Raw genomic sequence first — 18474 nt, forward strand, 5'->3', positions numbered from 1 at the left:
GAAATTGGAGTTATTGGGGTAGGAGTTCCGGCAATTGGATCCTACGGTGATCGTGGTGTTTCACCAAGCCGACATTGGGGAGTACGTGCGGCACGAAGAGACCCTGACTTAAAATTCATCCCCAGAAACTTGACATTGGGTGGGGAGGATTGAATGAATGGCCCTGCCTCCGCAGCCTGTCGAAACGGGAGTACCGGATGGTCGAGTGGCGACAACAATTCGACCTTTACTGGGAGATGGTCTCTAGCTTCAGTCCATCACAGATGTTGCCAGATGCAGGCAGGACTTGTATATGGGGTTGGTCTAGCGTGGGGGAAGTTACAGCTTTATATCTTTTTTACGGATGGTTAAATTGAATGCTGTGTTTTTTATGGAACAGAGTGGCCTTCTGCCAGTTTCTTTCATTCTTTCCCCTTGTGAGTTGAGGGGCATAAATTTAGTGTAGCTTTTCTGCATTTATTTGGGTACCTCTGGATTCGTGGCAGCGAAACGAGGACTCTAACCTCACGGTAGGATTAGGTGAACTCATATCCCATTTTGTCTTCATTTTCTTCAGCTTCCTTCTAGACTGTGAGCCCACTGTTGGGTAGGGACTGTCTCTATATGTTGCCAACTTGGACTTCCCAAGCGCTTAGTCCAGTGTTCTGCATACGGTAAGCGCTCAATAAATACAATTGATTGATTGATTGTAGAATGGGTGGCTCGGGGCCGGGTCTCAGGCTGGGGGGCGGGGCCGGGGGCGGGCCGCCCTTTGCTAACATGGCGACGTGGGAGTGTTGCCCCGCAGCCGCTGGTCCCCACCCCGGTTCCGGCTCCGCGCCTTGTGGTTCCGGAGTAACAACACGCCACCGCCGCTTCCTTCTCCTCCTCGTCGTCCTCCTCCTCCCCGCCGCCGCCCGGGCACAGCGGAGCCGGAGCCGGGCCGGAGGGCGGCATCCCCATTCCGCGGAAGGGGTGACACCAGTCCGGTCTCCGCGCCCCCAAACCACGCGCTCCCCCCCAGGGGACACGGACACACACAGCCACGCTCACACGCTCCTCTTTTTCGTTTCCCCGAGCCCCACACCAGTTGCCTTTTCTGTTTCATTTCCCCACTCACTTCTTCTGAGTACAACACACACACACACACACACTAATCTCCTTCTCTCCGTCCAACTCAGACTCCCACTACTCATCTTTTCGGCACACACACATATTCCCTAGTCCATCTCAAACACAAACTCACACACACCCAAGTTTCCTATCGTGGCTCAAACACACACACACACACACACACACACACACTCAGGAGTCCCCCCCCCCCCTTTCATTCTCAAACACACACACACCCAATTCCCTTTCCTGTCTCTGATACACACACACTCAGGAGTCCCCCCTTTTCATTCCCAAGCACCACCCCCCCCCCCCCAGTTCCCTTTCCTGTATCAAACACACATACACTGGAGTCCCCTCCGCTTTTCATTGTCACACACACACACCCCAGTTCCCTTTTTTTTCTCTCCACCAACCCTCCCTGAAGATTGTCCCTCCTCCCTCCCCAATTCCCTTCCTCTTCATTCTGGCTCCCCAGCCCCGGGGCAGAGAGTAGGTGCCCCCCACCTCCCTCAGGATGGTAGCTCAGGGGCGGTGATGCTGTTGCTAGCCCTCAGCCCCTCCCAGGCCATGGAGAACCAGGTGCTGGTGATTCGCATCAAGATCCCCGACGGCGGAGCCGTGGACTGGACGGTGCACTCGAGACCTCAACTGCTCTTCCGCGATGTCCTGGTAAGTGCTCAGGTGCCCCCCTCTAAAAAGTCCAGATCCCAAGAAGCAGCGGGGTCTAGAGGATACAGCCCGGGCCTGGGAATCAGAACTACCCGGGTTCTAATCCCAGCTCTTCCACTTGTCTGCTGGGTGACCTTGGGCAAGTCACTTCTGTCTTTGGGCCTCATCTGGAAAATGGGGATGACTCCCCCTTCTAGACTGTGAGCCTGCTGTTGGGTAGGGACCGTCTCCATATGTTGCCAACTTGTACTTCCCAAGCGCTTAGTACAGTGCTCTGCACACAGTAAATGTTCAATAAATACGATTGAATGAATGACTGGGAACCCCACGTGGAACAGGGACTGTGTCCAACCTGATTTACTTGTATCTACTTTAGACCTTAATACAGGCCTGGCACATAGTAAGTGCTTAACAAATACCACAATTATAATTATTAGCACGGACTTTTTGGCCCCAAAGATCTCCTTCCTGCGCCCCCCCCCCCCCCCATTTATAAAGCCAAGCCCCAATCACAGTGACCTTTATGGAAATGTTACACCTGGGGTCTCTAGAGCTCCTAATGTGCTCAAAGTACTATGTTTGTAGTACAGTGATTCTTTCCCCCCGGGCTTGGGGAAGCAGCATGGTGTAGTGGAAAGAGCTTGGGCCTGGAAGACAGAAGACTTGGGTTCTAATCCCGCTGTGTTACTTTTCGGCTGGATGACCTTGGGCAAGTCACTTCACTTCTCTGTGCCTCAGTTATCGTATCTCTAAATGGGGATTAAGACTGTGAGCCCTTGTGGGACATGGGCTATATCCAACCTGATTATCGCGTATCTACCACAGCACTTGGTGTACAGTATCTGGCACACTCATTCATTCAGTTGTATTTATTGAGTGCTTACTGCATGCACAGCACTGTACTAAGCACTTGGGAAACTACACTATAACAGTAAGCAGTCACATTCTTTGCCCACGATGAGCATATGGCTGGTGAGGGGGAGACAGACATCATTACAAATAAATAAAATGACAGATCTGTACGTAAGTGCTGTGGGGCTGGGAGGGGGGAAGAGCAAAGGGAGTAAGTCAGGGCAATGCAGAAGAGAGTGGGAGATGAGGGAAAGTGGGGCTTAGTCTGGGAAGGCCTCTTGGAGGAGATGTGCCTTCAATAAGGCTTTGAAGATGGGGGGAGTCATTGTCTCAGATAGGAGGGAGGGCATTCCAGGCCAGAGGCAGGATGTGGGCCAGGGGTCGGCGGTGAGACGAGCGAGATGGAGGCACAGAGAGAAGGTTAGCACTAGAGGAGCGAAGTGTGTGGGCTGCGTTGGAGAAGGTGAGAAGCAAGGTGAGGTAGGAGGGGGTAAAGTGATGGACTGTAGCCAATGGTGAGGAGTTTTTGTTTGATACGGAGGTGGATGGGCAACCACTGGTTTGTTGTTCTTTTTGAGGGGAGTGACGTGTCCTAAATGTTTTTGTAGAAGGACGATCCAGGCAGCAGAGTGAAGTATGGACTGGAGTGGGAAGAGACAGAAGGTTGGGAGGTCAGTAAGGAGGCTGATGCAGTAATTCAGACAGGATAGGATGAGTAATTGTATTAATGTGGTAGCAGTTTGGATGGAGAGGAAAGGGCAGATTTTCGCGATGTTATGAAGATGGGACCGACAGGATATGGTGACAGATTGACCATAGGGGTTGAATGAGAGAGAGGAGTAGAGGATATCGCCAAGGTTACGGGCTTGTGAGACAGGAAGGATGGTGGTGCCGTCTACAGGGATGGGAAAGTCAGGGGTGGGGCAGGGTTTGGGTGGGAAGAAAAGGAGCTCTGTTTTGGACATGTTAAGTTTGAGGTGACAGGAGGACATCCAAGTAGAGGTGTCTTGAAGGCAAGGAGGAGATGTGAGCCCAGAGAGAGGGAGAGAGATCTGGGCTGTAGATGTAGATTTGGGTATCTGTATAGAGGTGGTAGTTGAAACCATGGGAGCGAATGAATTCTTCAACGGGGTAGGTCTAGATGGAGATGTCACATAATAAACACTTATCAAATACTATTTATCTATATATATATATAAATATAAACACTTGCCTGATGTAGGGAACTAGTAATATCCTTGTTTTACAAGTAGACAAACTCAAAAACTTAGTGGGGAAGTGACTTGAACAGGATCTTTGGGGTGTAGCAAATCTGGGATTAGAATCTAGGTTTCCTAACCACCTGTGGATGCAGTATGGCCTAGTGGACAGAGCCCAGCCCAGGGTCAGAAGGACCTGGGTTCTAATCCCTGCTCCGCCGCTCGTCTCCTGTGTGAGACTTTGGGCGAGTCAGTTCACTTCTCAGGGCCTCGATTACCTCATCTGTAAAATGGGGATTCAATATCTGCTCTCCTTCCTACTTAGATTGTGAGCTCTGTGTGAGGCAGGGACTGTGATCTGATTGTCTTGCATCTTTCCCCATGCTTAGTAAGTAAGCAAGCGCTTAACAAATATTACACTTATTAGAACCGATGAAGCCAAGTGGCCTTGGGGGTATTGGAGTTCCAAATGACCTCTAACCTTAACCCTGTGACCTGACCCCCCCCATTCATATATTTCAGGAACAGGTGGTCCATTGGGAGTGAATTGAACTTTAACTGTCCCCAACCCAAACCAAGCAATTGGTGAGGCAGCGAGTTGAGGTTGTGACAATGGACAACAGCTGTAGCAGCTTTCTAATTCCACTGGGTAAAAACAAAGTCAGTCACTGGTGTTTGCTGAACGCCTAGTGTGTGCAGAACACTGTACTAAGTTACAGATTCATTCAGTCATTTATTGAGCACTTATCGTGTGTGGAGCACTGTCTTAAGCTCTTGGGAGAGTACAAATTCAACAATAATAATAATAGTATTTGTTAAGCGCTTACTAAGTGTCAAGGTAATTGGGTTGGACATAGTCCCTGCCCCACGTGGGGCTCACAGTCTCAATCCCCATTTTACAAATGAGGGAACCGAGGCCCAGAGAAACTAAGTGACTTGCTCAGGGTCACACAGCAGACAAGTGGCGGAGCCAGGATTAGAACCCACAGATAATAGGGACATATTGTTGGTTTTCCTTCAAGAAAATTTGCTATATGCCCTACCAGAGCTGTTTTTCCAGTCTGTGATGAGTGGCAATATCAGCCAGTTGTCATAACTGTTTCAGTTGAAAAAACGAATAGCATAAGGCCTGATTAATGGTGGAACAGGCCTATTTTATTACTCCTGCCAACACTTGCTCCATTTCAGTCAGTCAGTGGTATTGAGCACTGTGTGCAGAGCACTGTACTAAGAGCCTGAGAGAGTACAATAGAAAAGAGTTGGTACTTTTCTGACCACAAGGAACAGAAAATTCCTCCACCCATTCCTCTAGATTGGTGATCACCAAACCATGGCGTACAGGTCTTAGTGTCCAGCAGTCATCCCTGTTGTTGTGGGCAGGGAACAGCTGTACCAACTCTTTTATATTGTACCCTCCCAAACTCTTAGTACAATGCTCTGCACGCAGGAAGTGCTCAGTAAGTAGTCGACTGGGGAGTCTTCCTTCCCCCAAGCCTACCCCGTTGGCATTTCTGGAAATAGCAGTTTGTAGCCCCAGTATCTCTGGGGTGGCCATCTCAGTTATGAAACTTAAACATGCGTTCAGTTGATTGGTTTATAAATATATATTACTCATTTAATAGAATAATCAGGGCTTTCTTTCCCCAGGTAAACTTATATTTGAATGTACAGGGGTAATGACAAGAATACTAAACATTCAAAGCTACTGCAAATTAAAAATGTAAAATATGCTTATCAGCTGCCTCCTGTTGCCCCCCCTTTTTCATTTTCAGTTCAGTCATGCACTGACTTTCCCTTAGCATTCAACATTTGATATAAGGATGTGAGACAGCTATGGTGGGTAGCCAAGAGAAAACTCAAGAAATGACAACCATCTAGATAGCCATAACAAAATTCTAATTTGAACCATTGTCTCTGAGCAATTAACAGAACTATGTACTCCTGGAAATTACTCCCAAATCATATGCAGGTGTCCCTCCTCGCTATTTCAAAGACTTGCACGTGGTCCCAAGGTAGATTATGGTGAGACACGCCTGTTTCCCCCTCTCCCAATCACGGGAAAAAGACTAGTAGAAAGTTCATAGTCACAGGATAAGGCAGAACTTCCCTCTTGTTCACATGCCAGTCTGAGATTGCACCTTAATGATGAATCAACAGAAGCACAGTTTTCTTTTTTTCTCAGTTATATTTAAGCAGTTACAAAGTACTGAGCACTAGAGTAGATACAACAACTTAGGTTCATTTAATGACTTTTCAGGACTTTCCTGGAATACTATTTGCTATGGTGAGTACACATAGTTTTCTTCCTCATTCGTGTCTGTTTATTGTTGTATTGTACTCTCACAAGTACTTAGTACAGTGCTCTGCACATGGTAAGTGCTCAATAAGTATGATTGAATGAATCAAATTCATTTTAATGATTCAAGTATTTGGGTATAATGACAGCCTCTGTTTTATGATGATTTAAAAGAAAAATGAAACCAGCTTCTGTCCTGAAACTTCAGGACCAAGGGCCTGTGTGAAGGAATTTATCAGCAGAGAAGCAGTGTGGCCTAGGAGAAAGAGCATGGGCCTGGGAGTCAGAGGACCTGAGTTCTCATTCTGGCCCTGCCACCTGTCTGCTGTGGGACCTTGGACAAGTCACTTATTCCCTCATCTGGAAAACGGGGATTAAGACTGTGAGCCCTGTGTGGGATAGGGATTGTATCTAACCCAATTGCCTTGTATCTACCCCATCTCTTACTACAGTGCCTGGCATATAAGAAGTGCTTAAGAAATACCACAGTTGTTGTTATGGGCAGGGATCGCATCCCCCAATTCGTTTGCCTTTACTCCCCTGAGCGCTTAGAACAGTGTTCTGCATGTAGTTAATGCTCAATAAATGCCACCAATTGATTGACACAGCCCCTGTCCATGAGGCAGTGACACCCTAAGGAGGTATCCCCTCATAAATTTGTCAAATTATGTAAACAAGTTGTACTGTAAGTAGACTGCTTACATTGTGAGGGAAATGGTGTGGTGTTAACATACTGTAGAAAGGGCTTTTACAATTTTTTCCCCCCCCTCTATGGAATAGTTAGTGATTTAAACCCCTTGGCACCTCAAGCTTTGAATATGCTTAGTTCAGTGTGATTATGGGTTAAAAATCTTTACAATCCAGGGGAACATTTCAAACACTTCTCCTGGTTCTCATATTTCACCCAGGATTTGCTACATGTTATCGATACAAAAAGTGGCTGATGGTATTCTTTCCTCTCTCTTCTCGTTTAGGACGTGATAGGCCAGGTTTTGCCCGATGCAACAACAACAGCCTTTGAATGTAAGTATGGTTCCTGCTCTTCCATTCTGCAGTAATTCTTCAAGGGGTTTATAGCCCCGTGTTATTCTTAAAACAGACAAATACAGATTATTTATGATGATCATATGGCATATTTAAATATTTATACATTAATACAAGTTTAATGATGAGACCAAACCGAGTAATATTTTCTTATTTAATCACATTTTGGGTGTGCATATTTTTACAATATAGCTTTAATTACCAGCATGACCTTTATATGCTCTTGCTCCTCACCGAAATAACGCTGCTGGAACAAAATGAAAAGTGTAAACTACCTGTAAGCTGATGATTATTGATTAAGAGATTTTGGTCCTCTTTTTTAACCCCCCCCCAATAAATAAATAAATGAATAAAACCCATAAATAAATAAATAAAACCCAAAAGCAACACATTGGAGCTTTGAACATACCCAGGAGGGAGAAGTCAGTTTTGTGGCAGTCTTGGTAGTGAGAGATCATTATCACTGGGCAACAGCAAGATCGAAGCTTCAGGCTGCTGCCCTGGATTTCGTTTGGGCAGAGCCAGAGAAATTGAGGGGCAAAAATGATCCCAGCCAATCAATCAGGTATTTATTGAGTGCTTAATGTGTGCCATAATAATAATAATATTTAAGTGCTTACTATGTGCCAAGCACTGGGGTAGATGGAAGGTAATCAGGTTGTCCCATGTGGGGCTCACAGTTTTAATTCCCATTTTACAGATGAGGTAACTGAGGCACAGAGAAATTAAGTGAGTTGCCCCAAGTCACACAGCTGACAAGTGATGGAGCAGGGATTAGAACTCACGACCTCTGATTTCCAAACCCGTGTTCTTTCCAGTAAGTCATGCTGCTTCATGTCAAGCACTGTTCTAAGTGCTGGGATAGATACAAGCTCATAATAATAATAATAATAATAGTAATTATAATATTTAAGCACTTACTCTGTATCAAACACTGTTCTAAGCGCTGAGGAAGATATAAGGCAATCAGGTTGTCCCTTGTGGGGCTCACAGTGTTAATCCCCGTTTTACAGGTGAGGGAACTGAGGCACAGAGAAGTTAAGTGGGTTGCCCAAGGTCACACAGCAGACAGGTGGCAGAGCTGGGATTAGAACCCATGTCCACTGATTCCCAACCCTGTTATCTTTTCACTAAGCCACGCTGGGCACCAACTCATCCGGTTGGACACCGTCCCTGCCCCAAGTGGGGTTCACAGTCTTAATCCTCATTTTACAGATGAGGGAACTGAGGCCCAGAGAAGTGAAGTGACTTACCGAAGGTTGTAGACAAGCCTGTACCGTACCTGTCCTGTCCTGTACCGAAGGAAGCAGACAAGTGGTGGAGCTGGTATTAGAACCCGATTATTTCTGACTCCCAGGCCCAGACTTTGATTCATTCATTTAATCATCTTTATTCAATCAATCAATCGTATTTATTGAGCGCTTACTGTGTGCAGAGCACTGTACTAAGCGCTTGGGAAGTACAAGTTGGCAACATATAGAGACAGTCCCTACCCAACAGTGGGCTCACAGTCTAGAAGGGGGAGACAGAGAACAAAACCAAACATATTAATAAAATAAATAGAATAGATATGTACAAGTAAAATAGAGTAATAAATATGTACAAACATGAAAGCATACAGTGGGCAAGGCACTGTACTAGCGCTTGGGAGAGAACACTATAACAATAAATGGACACATTGCTGCCCACAATGAGCTCACATTCTAGAGGGAGTTCATAGTCTAGAAGACTCTATTAGGTCATGCTGCTTCCTGTACAAAGCCCTGGGGATATACAATATAACAGAGTTGGTAGACAGTTTCCCTGTCCACAGTGAGCTTACATTCTCTAGGGGGAGACAGACTTTAATATCAATAAATAAGTTACGGATATGGACCTTAGTGTGGCCAGTCACCAAGAGGTCACATCCATGTGAGTTGTAGGTGAGCACAAAGTTAGATGCAAGTGAGGTCAGATCCCAAAAAGGTCAAGATGAGGCAGGTTGTGTGTTCAAGTGAAGTGTGACATTAAAGGTTGGAGAAGGATGATGGCCAAGGCAGCAGCAAGTCTGTGTTCTAAGATCTCTCAAAGGCCTGAGAGGCAGGGGGGTGGTCTCTTGGGGCTTCTCCTCCTACCATTCGTCACTGGTGGCCTCACTTGATAATAATAATAATTATAGTATTTGTTAAGTGCTTACTATGTGCCAAGCACTGTTCTAAGCCCTGGGGTAGACACCGGGTAATCAGGCTGTCCTACGTGTGGCTCACATTTCTAATGCCCATTTTATAGATGTGGTAACTGAGGCACAGAGGAGTTAAGTGACTTGCCCAAGGTCACACAGCAGACAAGTGGCGGAGCTGGGATTAGAACCAATGTCCTCTGACTCCCAAGTCCGTGCTCTTTCCACTAAGCCACACTGCTTCTTACTGATGGGCGAATGTAGAATAGCAAAGCAGGAGAACAAAGCGGGTGAAGCAGGAGATGCTTTTTTCTCGTTTCTTTTTAGTTATGGTCATGGGAGAGATTATGGTCTCAGTTTACTCTGAAAGAGAGCTTCCACACATCCAAGAACCTCCTGTCGATTCCTAAGGAAAAAAAAACAACAGACAAGGAAAAGGAGAAGGGCTAAGACTGTCAGTGGGATCCAGCCACAGGCTGCTGTTGGCTTGGCCAGGTGGTTTAGAGCACTCGGTGTGTCCGTGGTCAGGTGACTCAGTGGTTGCTCAATACACAATGATAATAACTGCAGTATTTAAATGCTCACTAGGTGCCAGGCACTGAACTAAGCACTGGGGTAGATATGAGCAAATCAGGTTGGATAGAGTCCCTCGCCCACCCGGGGCTCACAGTCTTAATCCCCATTTTACAGATGAGGTAACTGAGGCCTGGAGAAGTCAAGGGACTTGCCCAAGGTCACTCAGCAGGCAGATGGCAGAGCCAGGCGCAGAAACCAGGTCCTTCAGACTCCCAGGCCCATGCTCTATTCATTAGACTGTGCTGCTTCTCTACTACCATTGCTCAGACCAAACTGGCAGCCTCCACTACTTTTTCTTCCCTACTCTGCCCCGTTTTTCCTCCCCAAAAGTGGGAGCAAAATAATACCACCCCTCTTCTCTTTGTGGTGAATCAAGGATGGATTAATGGTTGGCCACCGTCTCCACTCCAACAAAATCAGTTGGACTATTTGGGACTAATAATAATAATAATAATTGCAGTATTTATGTGCTTACTGTGTGCCAGGCACTGTTCTAAACGCTGGGGCAGATACAAGCTAATCTGGTTGGATGCACATAGGGCTCACAGTCTTTCTCACAAGAGACCTAGCTGCAGAAATTGGTAAATTAAGGTCCTTGCAGATCCCAAACAACTGAAGGTTACTTCAAGCTAAATTCTGTTAGGCAGCAAATTCTCAGCAGAGTTAAGTTATCTAGTGGCTTCTCCGTGGCTTTCTGTTCCTGGAGGCCCTGGTCGCTGCTGTCCTGGAAGGAAGGAATCCATTCATATTGGTCCCATGAATCTACAGCCTAAGTTTATAATTCCTCAGCCAACGCTGCTTCTCTCCTTCCCTCTCCTCATGTACCTCTTTCAGTTTCAGAGGACACCGTCTGGGTTAGGTCTCCTTTGGCCTTAAATGTCATAACCATCCACAGTTACTGTAATGTGCATTGTTGGGGCACTGTGTGTATGTATGTGTATACATGATGGTAGAACTGGGCTAATTTACAGAGATCTGATCGTTCTCCCCTCCACACCCCCCTTTGTGATTTTTTTTCCCCAGTTTCATTAGTGGATTAATGAGAATACAAACACACAAGGAGATAAAAATTAACAGTGCACACTAATGAGTTTCTTGTGCATATGTCACAGGCACATGGGTAGGATCACGCGCCTGCTTTTCTTCAAGTCAGAAAGTGCTGTAAATGAAAGCTGTGGCAGGGAGAACAGGCTTAGAAAATGGAAATCCAGAACCATAAGACCTCCCCGCCCAAGTCCCCTTAGTAATTTGGGAGTCATCTGATTCCTCTTTAAGCGTAAATAACCTGTACTTGGCCTTTAAATCACCACAAGCAGAAACTCCTTTTTCATTGAATCAGATCCCTTCTGATTTTTTTTCTTAAGTCCCTGAGGGGTCCAGTTTGAGAAGGAGGTTTTTTTTTTTTTTCCACGTAGTCACCTGAAGCTTAGCAATGTACAGTACCTTTCAGTGCATTTTAAAATGCATCATATTCCTAAAGCTTCAAAAATCAGCCATGGGAAACTCAGCCAATGGGGGAAGGGGTTTCAAATCTAAAGAAGTCTGCTTGAATTGGCCGTTACTAAATTCTGCTCGAGGACAGCAACACAGAGAACATTGCCGTTTCTTTCTGGATTCACTAATTTTATTTTTAACCTAGTTCCTCAATCAAACATTGGCTTCATTGATGCAAAAAGTAGAAATGATTTTCACCATGAGGATTTTCACCATGAGAAAAGGAGCTTATTTTTAGCTGGATTTATTTGCACTTTTCAGTGCCTTTTATCCAAAGATTGCCCACTCCTCAGGGGCCGAGATTGGGTCTTTCTGATTTTTACAGGACAGTCCCCAACACCAATTTCAGTCATCTTCATGCAGGAGACAATGAATGAATGAAAAAGGGCCTTCTAATAACAATAATAATGATAATAATTGTGGTATGTGTTAAACACTTACTATGTGCCAGGCACATTTCCAAGCTCTGGGATAGATACAGGCTAATCAGATTGGTTACAATCCCTGTCCCACGTAGGGTTCACAGTCTTCATACCATTACACAGATGAGGTAACTGATGGACTGAGAGGTGATGGACTGTAAGCCCATTGTGGGCAGGTATTGTCTCTATTGCTGAATTGCACTTTCCAAGTGCTTAGTACAGTGTTCTGCAGGCAGTAAGTGCTCAATAAATCCGATTGAATGAGTGAATGAAAGTGGCGGCGTGGGGCTAGTCAAACTTACGAAGCCAGGGAGACAAAATTTGAGCGACTTCATAAGTTTGAAAGCCACAAGGCACAAGTGACTCTTACACAACAGTGGTTATTTGCTGCTAACACTCCACTTGATAGATTTTCTGACTGGGAGTAAGGAAGGACAGACTTTGCTTCAGAGTTGTAGTTGAACGAAACACTATAAATGCAAAGCATGGGCTCTCTGGGGTGTGTAGTAATAATAATAATAATGGCATTTATTAAGCACTTACTATGTGAAAAGAACTGTTCTAACCGCTGATAGTCATAAAGGTGTTTCCTGAGGGCCTACTGAGTGCAAATCATTGTACTAAGCACTTGGGAAAATACAACCAGTGGGACTTCTTGAGCGCTTACTGTGTGCCCAGCAGCTGTACTAAGCGCTTGGGAGAGTGCATTATGACAGAGTTGGTCGTTCCCTGCTCAGAAGTTCAAAGGCAGCAGGGTCTGGTAGTCAGAAGGACCTGAGTTCTAATCCTGTGTCCACCACTTGTCTACTGTGTGACCTTGAGCAAGCCACTTCACTGAGCCTCAGTTATCTGTAAAAATGGGATTGACTGTGAGCCCTATGGGGACATGGATTGGGTCCAACCAGATTAGTTTGTGTCTGGCACATAGTTATTAAAAAATACCATATTTTTTTTAAAAAGCCACTCACACTCTACATTGGAGCCACACTTTCACTTTGAAGGGCAGCAAATCACTCAGGAGTCAGAGATTAGCCATCCTTGTTCTAGCTGGGCAGCAGGTAAAAGCACCATTGCCTTTTGCAGAGGATGAAACAAAGGGGTCAGAAGGCTTATTTGATTTGCCTAATGGCTATTGGTGGAACATGGGCAGTGAAAACTATAGCATCCCATGCCCCACCCAATGGTAAGATCGTAGAGCCTAGCCAAGATGAAAATTGGAACTTTCTGGAACCATATTTCTTCCTCCTAGTTTCGTCCTTGGCTTCTCATCCCTCCTCTGTCTCTGGAGGAGGTGCGCCTGCTTGAGTTTCAAGTGACTACTTAACATTGAAGGTGTATGACAACTGATGCATAATTTGGTCTTTTTTCTGTTTAATAGCTTTGTTTTTTTAATCTAGGTATTTCATATAAGGCGGATTCATTTACCTTCCCTTGCTAAGAGTGTGTTTTGTGGCTGGTAGCCACCAAGTCTCTGCAGCTATTTATGTAGTTAGCATTATGTTTGCCATTCACACCACCCTTTACCTGAGGCTGCATTTCTTCGACTGTTGGGCCTTTATGTTCTTTCTATTGTTTCTCCTCCAGAACGCACGTTGCTCCAAATAAAATCACCACCAACATATGGCCGGTTATGATTCTCTTTTCCCAAACTCTGCCATTTTGTATATTTGTGACACACTGCAGATTTTGAGAAGATTGCTTCATAATATTTGTTTACCATCTGCTGCACTCTATTTGGTATCGTGCTTGGATTTTTTTTCCTCCATTTTAAGTGACATTAACAAAATCCAGCCAGTACATAGACTTTCTGGTTCTACTTTTGCTTCCCTAATGTGCTGGAAAATCATATTACTGTGCTCCGGGCAACTAGAAAAGCTTGGAATTCTCTTTGTGAACCAGTGTGTCGGAGATATTCTTCCCGTTCTGTTTGGTTGTATCCCGTTATGCGTTTCGGTCAGATGGCAAAGAGCCTCCTCGTGGAAGAAAAAAATTGTCTAAAATTTTTGGACTTTTTTTAACTTTACCAATCACTGACATGATGCCGTCTCTTTTTTCGTTTGTTTTTTTTTTAAACTAATCTTTTGCTACTCTGAATGCCAATCTTAAGTTTTGATAGATTTAAAGGCCTTGGAGTGCATTTTTTTTTAAAAATAATACTATTTGAACCTCAGAGAACCTGTCTTTATTAAATGGACTTGGTGTGGGCTATGTGTAGGTGATTAAGTTTTCATCATTTCTTGACCCTTCCATCTTTTTCCCTTCTCTCTCATGTTAAATTGCTAACGGTTCCTTATTTATTCATTCATTCAATCGTATTTTTGAGCACTTACTATGTGCAAAGCGCTGCACCAAGCGATTAGAAGAGCACAATATACCAGTTCCTGTATTCTCCCCTCATTAGAGAAGCATCGTGACTCAGTGGAAAGAGCACGGGCTTTGGAGTCAGAGGTCAGGGGTTCAAATCCCAGCTCCGCCAATTGTCAGCTGTGTGACTTTGGGCAAGTCACTTAACTTCTCTGTGCCTCAGTTCCCTCATCTGTAAAATAGGGATTAAGACTGTGAGCCCCCTGTGGGACAACCTGATCACCTTGTATCCCCCCAGTGCTTAGAACAGTGCTTTTACACATTGTAAATGCCTAACAAATACCATTATTATTATTGTTATTATCTCTGCCTGGCGTATTTTTAACATTGACTCATTGTGTAAACCTGTTCTTTCTCCTTCTGTTTCCCAAACCTTAAGGTTGGCGTTCTTTATGGCACAACATTGGCAGTGTGCTAAATAAGGAAGCTTGATCCTATATAATATCCTCTTTATTTCCTTTTTAGAATGGGTCGGTTTTTGTTCTGGGCCAAAAGTGATCACCGGGCCCAAACTAGCTCAGTTTCCCTAGAGACTAGCCCAGTGCCACAAGGACCCAGGGCAGTTCAGGAAATAAGCTCTAACTGGCTGGAATTTGATTCCGGGGTAAGAAAAAGGTTCTGGGACAAGCATTCGGGGATATTGGCTGGGCGGATAGTAGCAGTTGTACATGGTGTCCCTGTACAAGGGAAGGGACTATTTTATTTTATTTTATTTTTTAATGGTATTAAGCGCTTACTCTGTGTTAAGCACTTTTCTGAATGCTGGGTAGATATAGGTTAATCAGGTTGGAGACAGTCCCCTTCCCACAAGGGGCTCCACATGGACAGAGGGCGGGTATTGAATCCCCATTTTGCAGTTGAGGAAACTGAAGCTCAGAGAGGTGAAGTGACTTGTCCAGGGTCACACAGCATGCAAGTGGCAGAGCTGGGATTAGACTGTAGGTGCTCTGGTTCTCAGGCCTGTGTTTTATCCACTAACTGGTACTCGTTAAGTGCTTACTATGTGCCAAGCATTGTTTTAAGCACTGGGGGTAGGTACAAGTCATTCAGGTTGTACACAATCCCTGTCCCACACGAGGCTCATGCTTTTAATCATCATTTTCTAGATGAGGTAACCGCGGTCCAGAGAAGTGAAGTAACTTGCCCGAGGTCACCAAGCAGACAAGTGGCCAAGCCAGGATTAGAACCCAGGTCCTTCTGATTCCCAGGCCTGGGCTGTAGCCACTAAGCCATGCTCCTTCAGTGTGCCACTTGGTAGTGCCCTACTCCCTGCACCCCTTTTGATTTCACAGCACCCCAAGTCCCAGGGCCGCAAATGACCACTCAGTGTCTTCAGTGGCCCACTGGCCATCCAAGTGTCGCTGTGGGCAGGGAATGTGTTTATTGTTGTACTGTCCTCTCCCCAGTGCTTACTACAGTGCTCTGTGCACAGTCAGCGCTCGATAAATTCTATCGACTGACTGACCAACCAAGCGGGAAAGCCCGTTCACCGGCAGGGGCAGTGGGGTCCATCAACGTTGCTGTTAGAAACATCTTCATTATTTTTTTTTTACTTTCAGGATTCACCAAGGGCCCGAACAAGTAGTTTTTGCTGGCAATAGCCAGTAGGGCATGGCTTTGCACAAATGGGCATAAATAGCTCAATGTGCAGACTGTGCTCAGCCGAAGGGGCGAGTGTCCCCCTTCGCGGCTTCCATCTTCATTCTGAGTCCTTAATCTGTACCATTGCTCTTTATCAGATGAAGACGAGGATGGCGATCGAATTACTGTAAGAAGTGATGAAGAAATGAAGGCCATGCTGTCCTATGTAAGTCGAGTAGATGAGATGTATTTAAGGAATCGTTGCTCTTTTCCTCCAGGGATTGTAAAGCGTTAAAGTTGGAATAGACAATATGAAGTATTTTCCCCCTGTAGTGCGTAGCTTTAAAACCCCAAAACTTCCTATGCGAAAGTTAGGGGCACGGTTGACACTTTTCCAAAGACTTGCACACTTACTGATCATATCATGAACATTAAGAATAATGCGTCTTAATGACTTTTGCATTAGGTATAGCACAGGCTAAATGGACTATCAATTTCCTGTATTTTTTATGCAGTAGTTAAAGTAACGGCTCATTAAAAATGAACCCCTGGGCTCTAAAAAATTTTTCAAAATCTACTTTCAACTGGGGATCTCTTTCAACCTTCCAAACAGACTAGAGTTATATTGTAGCTGCAGGCTTAATGGGGAGATGTGATTTAAAGACATACTATCTATCTGTTACTTTATGTCCCCCCAACACACACACGAGAATTCAGGGTTACTAACTGAATCAAAACGATTTGAATATGCCAGAAATGACTTTTTTCCCCCATTTTAAATTTATCTGAAAGATTGCATAAATCTTTCTCATTGACAGAAGTAGGTAGGCAAGATGGAGAAATGCATCTCTCTGGCTCCGGTGCGTAGCTTGAAAAGTCCAGCTCAGTTGGAGATCCAAAGGAGCTGCTAACTTCACTAGCTGCAACCTCTGTTGCGGGAGAGTCTTTCTTGATCTTGTGTTTCCCAACCCCTTGATAGAAGCAGTGTGGCCTAGTGAAAAGTGCACAGGCCTGGGAGTCGGAGGACCTGGGTTCTAATCCAGGCTCCGCCACTTGCCCTCTCGGCGAGCTCACTTCACTTCTCCGTGCCTCTGTCTCACCTGTAACGGGGATTCTATAACTGTCTCCTTCCCCCTTACTGGAAGCCCCACTGGGGCCGAGGACAGTGTCTGACCTGATTATTATCTTGGGACCCAGCACTTAGTTCAGTTCTTGTTTGCCATGTGACCTTAGTCTAGTCACCTCACTTCTGTGCCTCAGTTCCCCATCGGTAAAAATGGGGATCAAGACTGTGAACCCCACATGGGACAGGGACTGTGTCCAACCCAATTTGCTTGTATCTGCACCATCAATCCCAGTGCTTAGTATCGTGCCTGGCACATAGTAAGCCCTTAACAAATGCCACAATTATTATTATTATTATTTATTAATAACAACTCATAGTAAGCGCTTAACAAATACCATAGTTATTATTCCCAACATGTCAACCTAGCCATGTATTATGACAGCTCACTGATCAAGCCTCTCAAGTGACCAAGTAGCAAAGTTGTATTTTCTCTGAGGGAGAGGGCTTTTTAAAAAAGCAGATAATTTCACTGTAATAAAATCTGTAAGATTTCTACCCGGGTTCCTCTGATATACTATCTAGAGGGAAGGGTGGGAAAAGAATGATAATATAGATGGTGTGATTAGCAGAGTATCGCAGCAGCTCTGTTAAGAAGGAAGATGAGCCAATTTTCCATTGACCTGCCATTAACTTCCGGGGGCATCTTCGTGTACAGAGAATTCAAGATTTGGTCCTTCCATATCTTTAAAGAAGGAGCTCATTGATAAGGGCTGCTCTTCCAGGGAGCAATTTCCTGCAGTTTTCTCTGCAGTTTCCTGCAGGATTTAGAACAATATGGAGAAGTAGCATGGCCTGGTGGATGGAACATGGACCCAGGAGTCAGAAGAACCTGGGTTCTAATCCTAGTTCTGCCACCTGACTACTAGGTGACCTTGAGCTGGTCACTTCACTTCTCTGGGCCTCAGTTCCCTCATCTGTAAAATGGGGATTAAAATTGTGAGCCCCACCTGGGACAGGGACTGTGTCCAACCTGATTAGCTTATATCTACCCCAGTGCTTAGTACAGTGTATCTACCCTAGTGTGTAGTACAGTGTCTGGCACATTCATTCCCTCAATTGTATTTATTGAGTATTTACTGTATGCAGAGCACTGTACTAAGCACTTGAGAGAGTACACTGTAACATTAAACACATTCTCTGTCCATAAGAAGCACATAGTAAGTTCCTAACAGTTACCATTAACCACCCCCCCCACCACCCAAACAGAATCTTACACAAAGTTGACATTCTAGATATTCCTATTTCTGAAAGTACCTGAACTAGTATACTGGTTAGCTAAATGTTCTGACAATAGAAAAAGCCTTTTATGGCCCCAGTAAGAAATTTTTCTAGTTATCCACACTTCTAAGAGTTGATGTTATGTCAACAAAATGTATTGGTAATAAGGTGTAATAAATGTAATGTCACAATTCATAACCTCCATTCCGTAGTAGATGTTGAGTACCTACTCTGTGCCGTGCAGTTTGGGACATTTGGGAGAGTTCAGTGAAAGTTGAGATGCAGCATGGCCTAGTGGAGAGAGCACGGGCCCGGGAGTCAGTAAAACCTGGATTCTAATCCCAGCTCCACCACTTGTCTGCTGTTTGACCATGGACAAG

General features: G+C 45.0%; 1 protein-coding gene across 2 annotated transcripts in view; it reads left to right on the forward strand.

Annotated features, from left to right (window-relative positions):
• Nucleotides 1–1531: 1531 nt before the first annotated feature.
• Nucleotides 1532–18474, forward strand: part of MAP2K5 (mitogen-activated protein kinase kinase 5) — a 241509-nt gene continuing 224566 nt past the window's right edge. For both annotated transcript variants that reach the window (XM_038767364.1, XM_038767365.1), the window contains exons 1-3: nt 1532–1764; nt 7086–7134; nt 15909–15976. In XM_038767364.1, the coding sequence (XP_038623292.1) occupies nt 1630–1764; nt 7086–7134; nt 15909–15976 (252 nt within the window). In that variant the 5' untranslated portion in view covers nt 1532–1629. The remainder of the gene's footprint in view (nt 1765–7085; nt 7135–15908; nt 15977–18474) is intronic.

This window comes from Tachyglossus aculeatus, chromosome 26, assembly GCF_015852505.1.
Source record: "Tachyglossus aculeatus isolate mTacAcu1 chromosome 26, mTacAcu1.pri, whole genome shotgun sequence".
In the NCBI taxonomy this organism is placed as follows: Eukaryota; Metazoa; Chordata; class Mammalia; order Monotremata; family Tachyglossidae; genus Tachyglossus; species Tachyglossus aculeatus.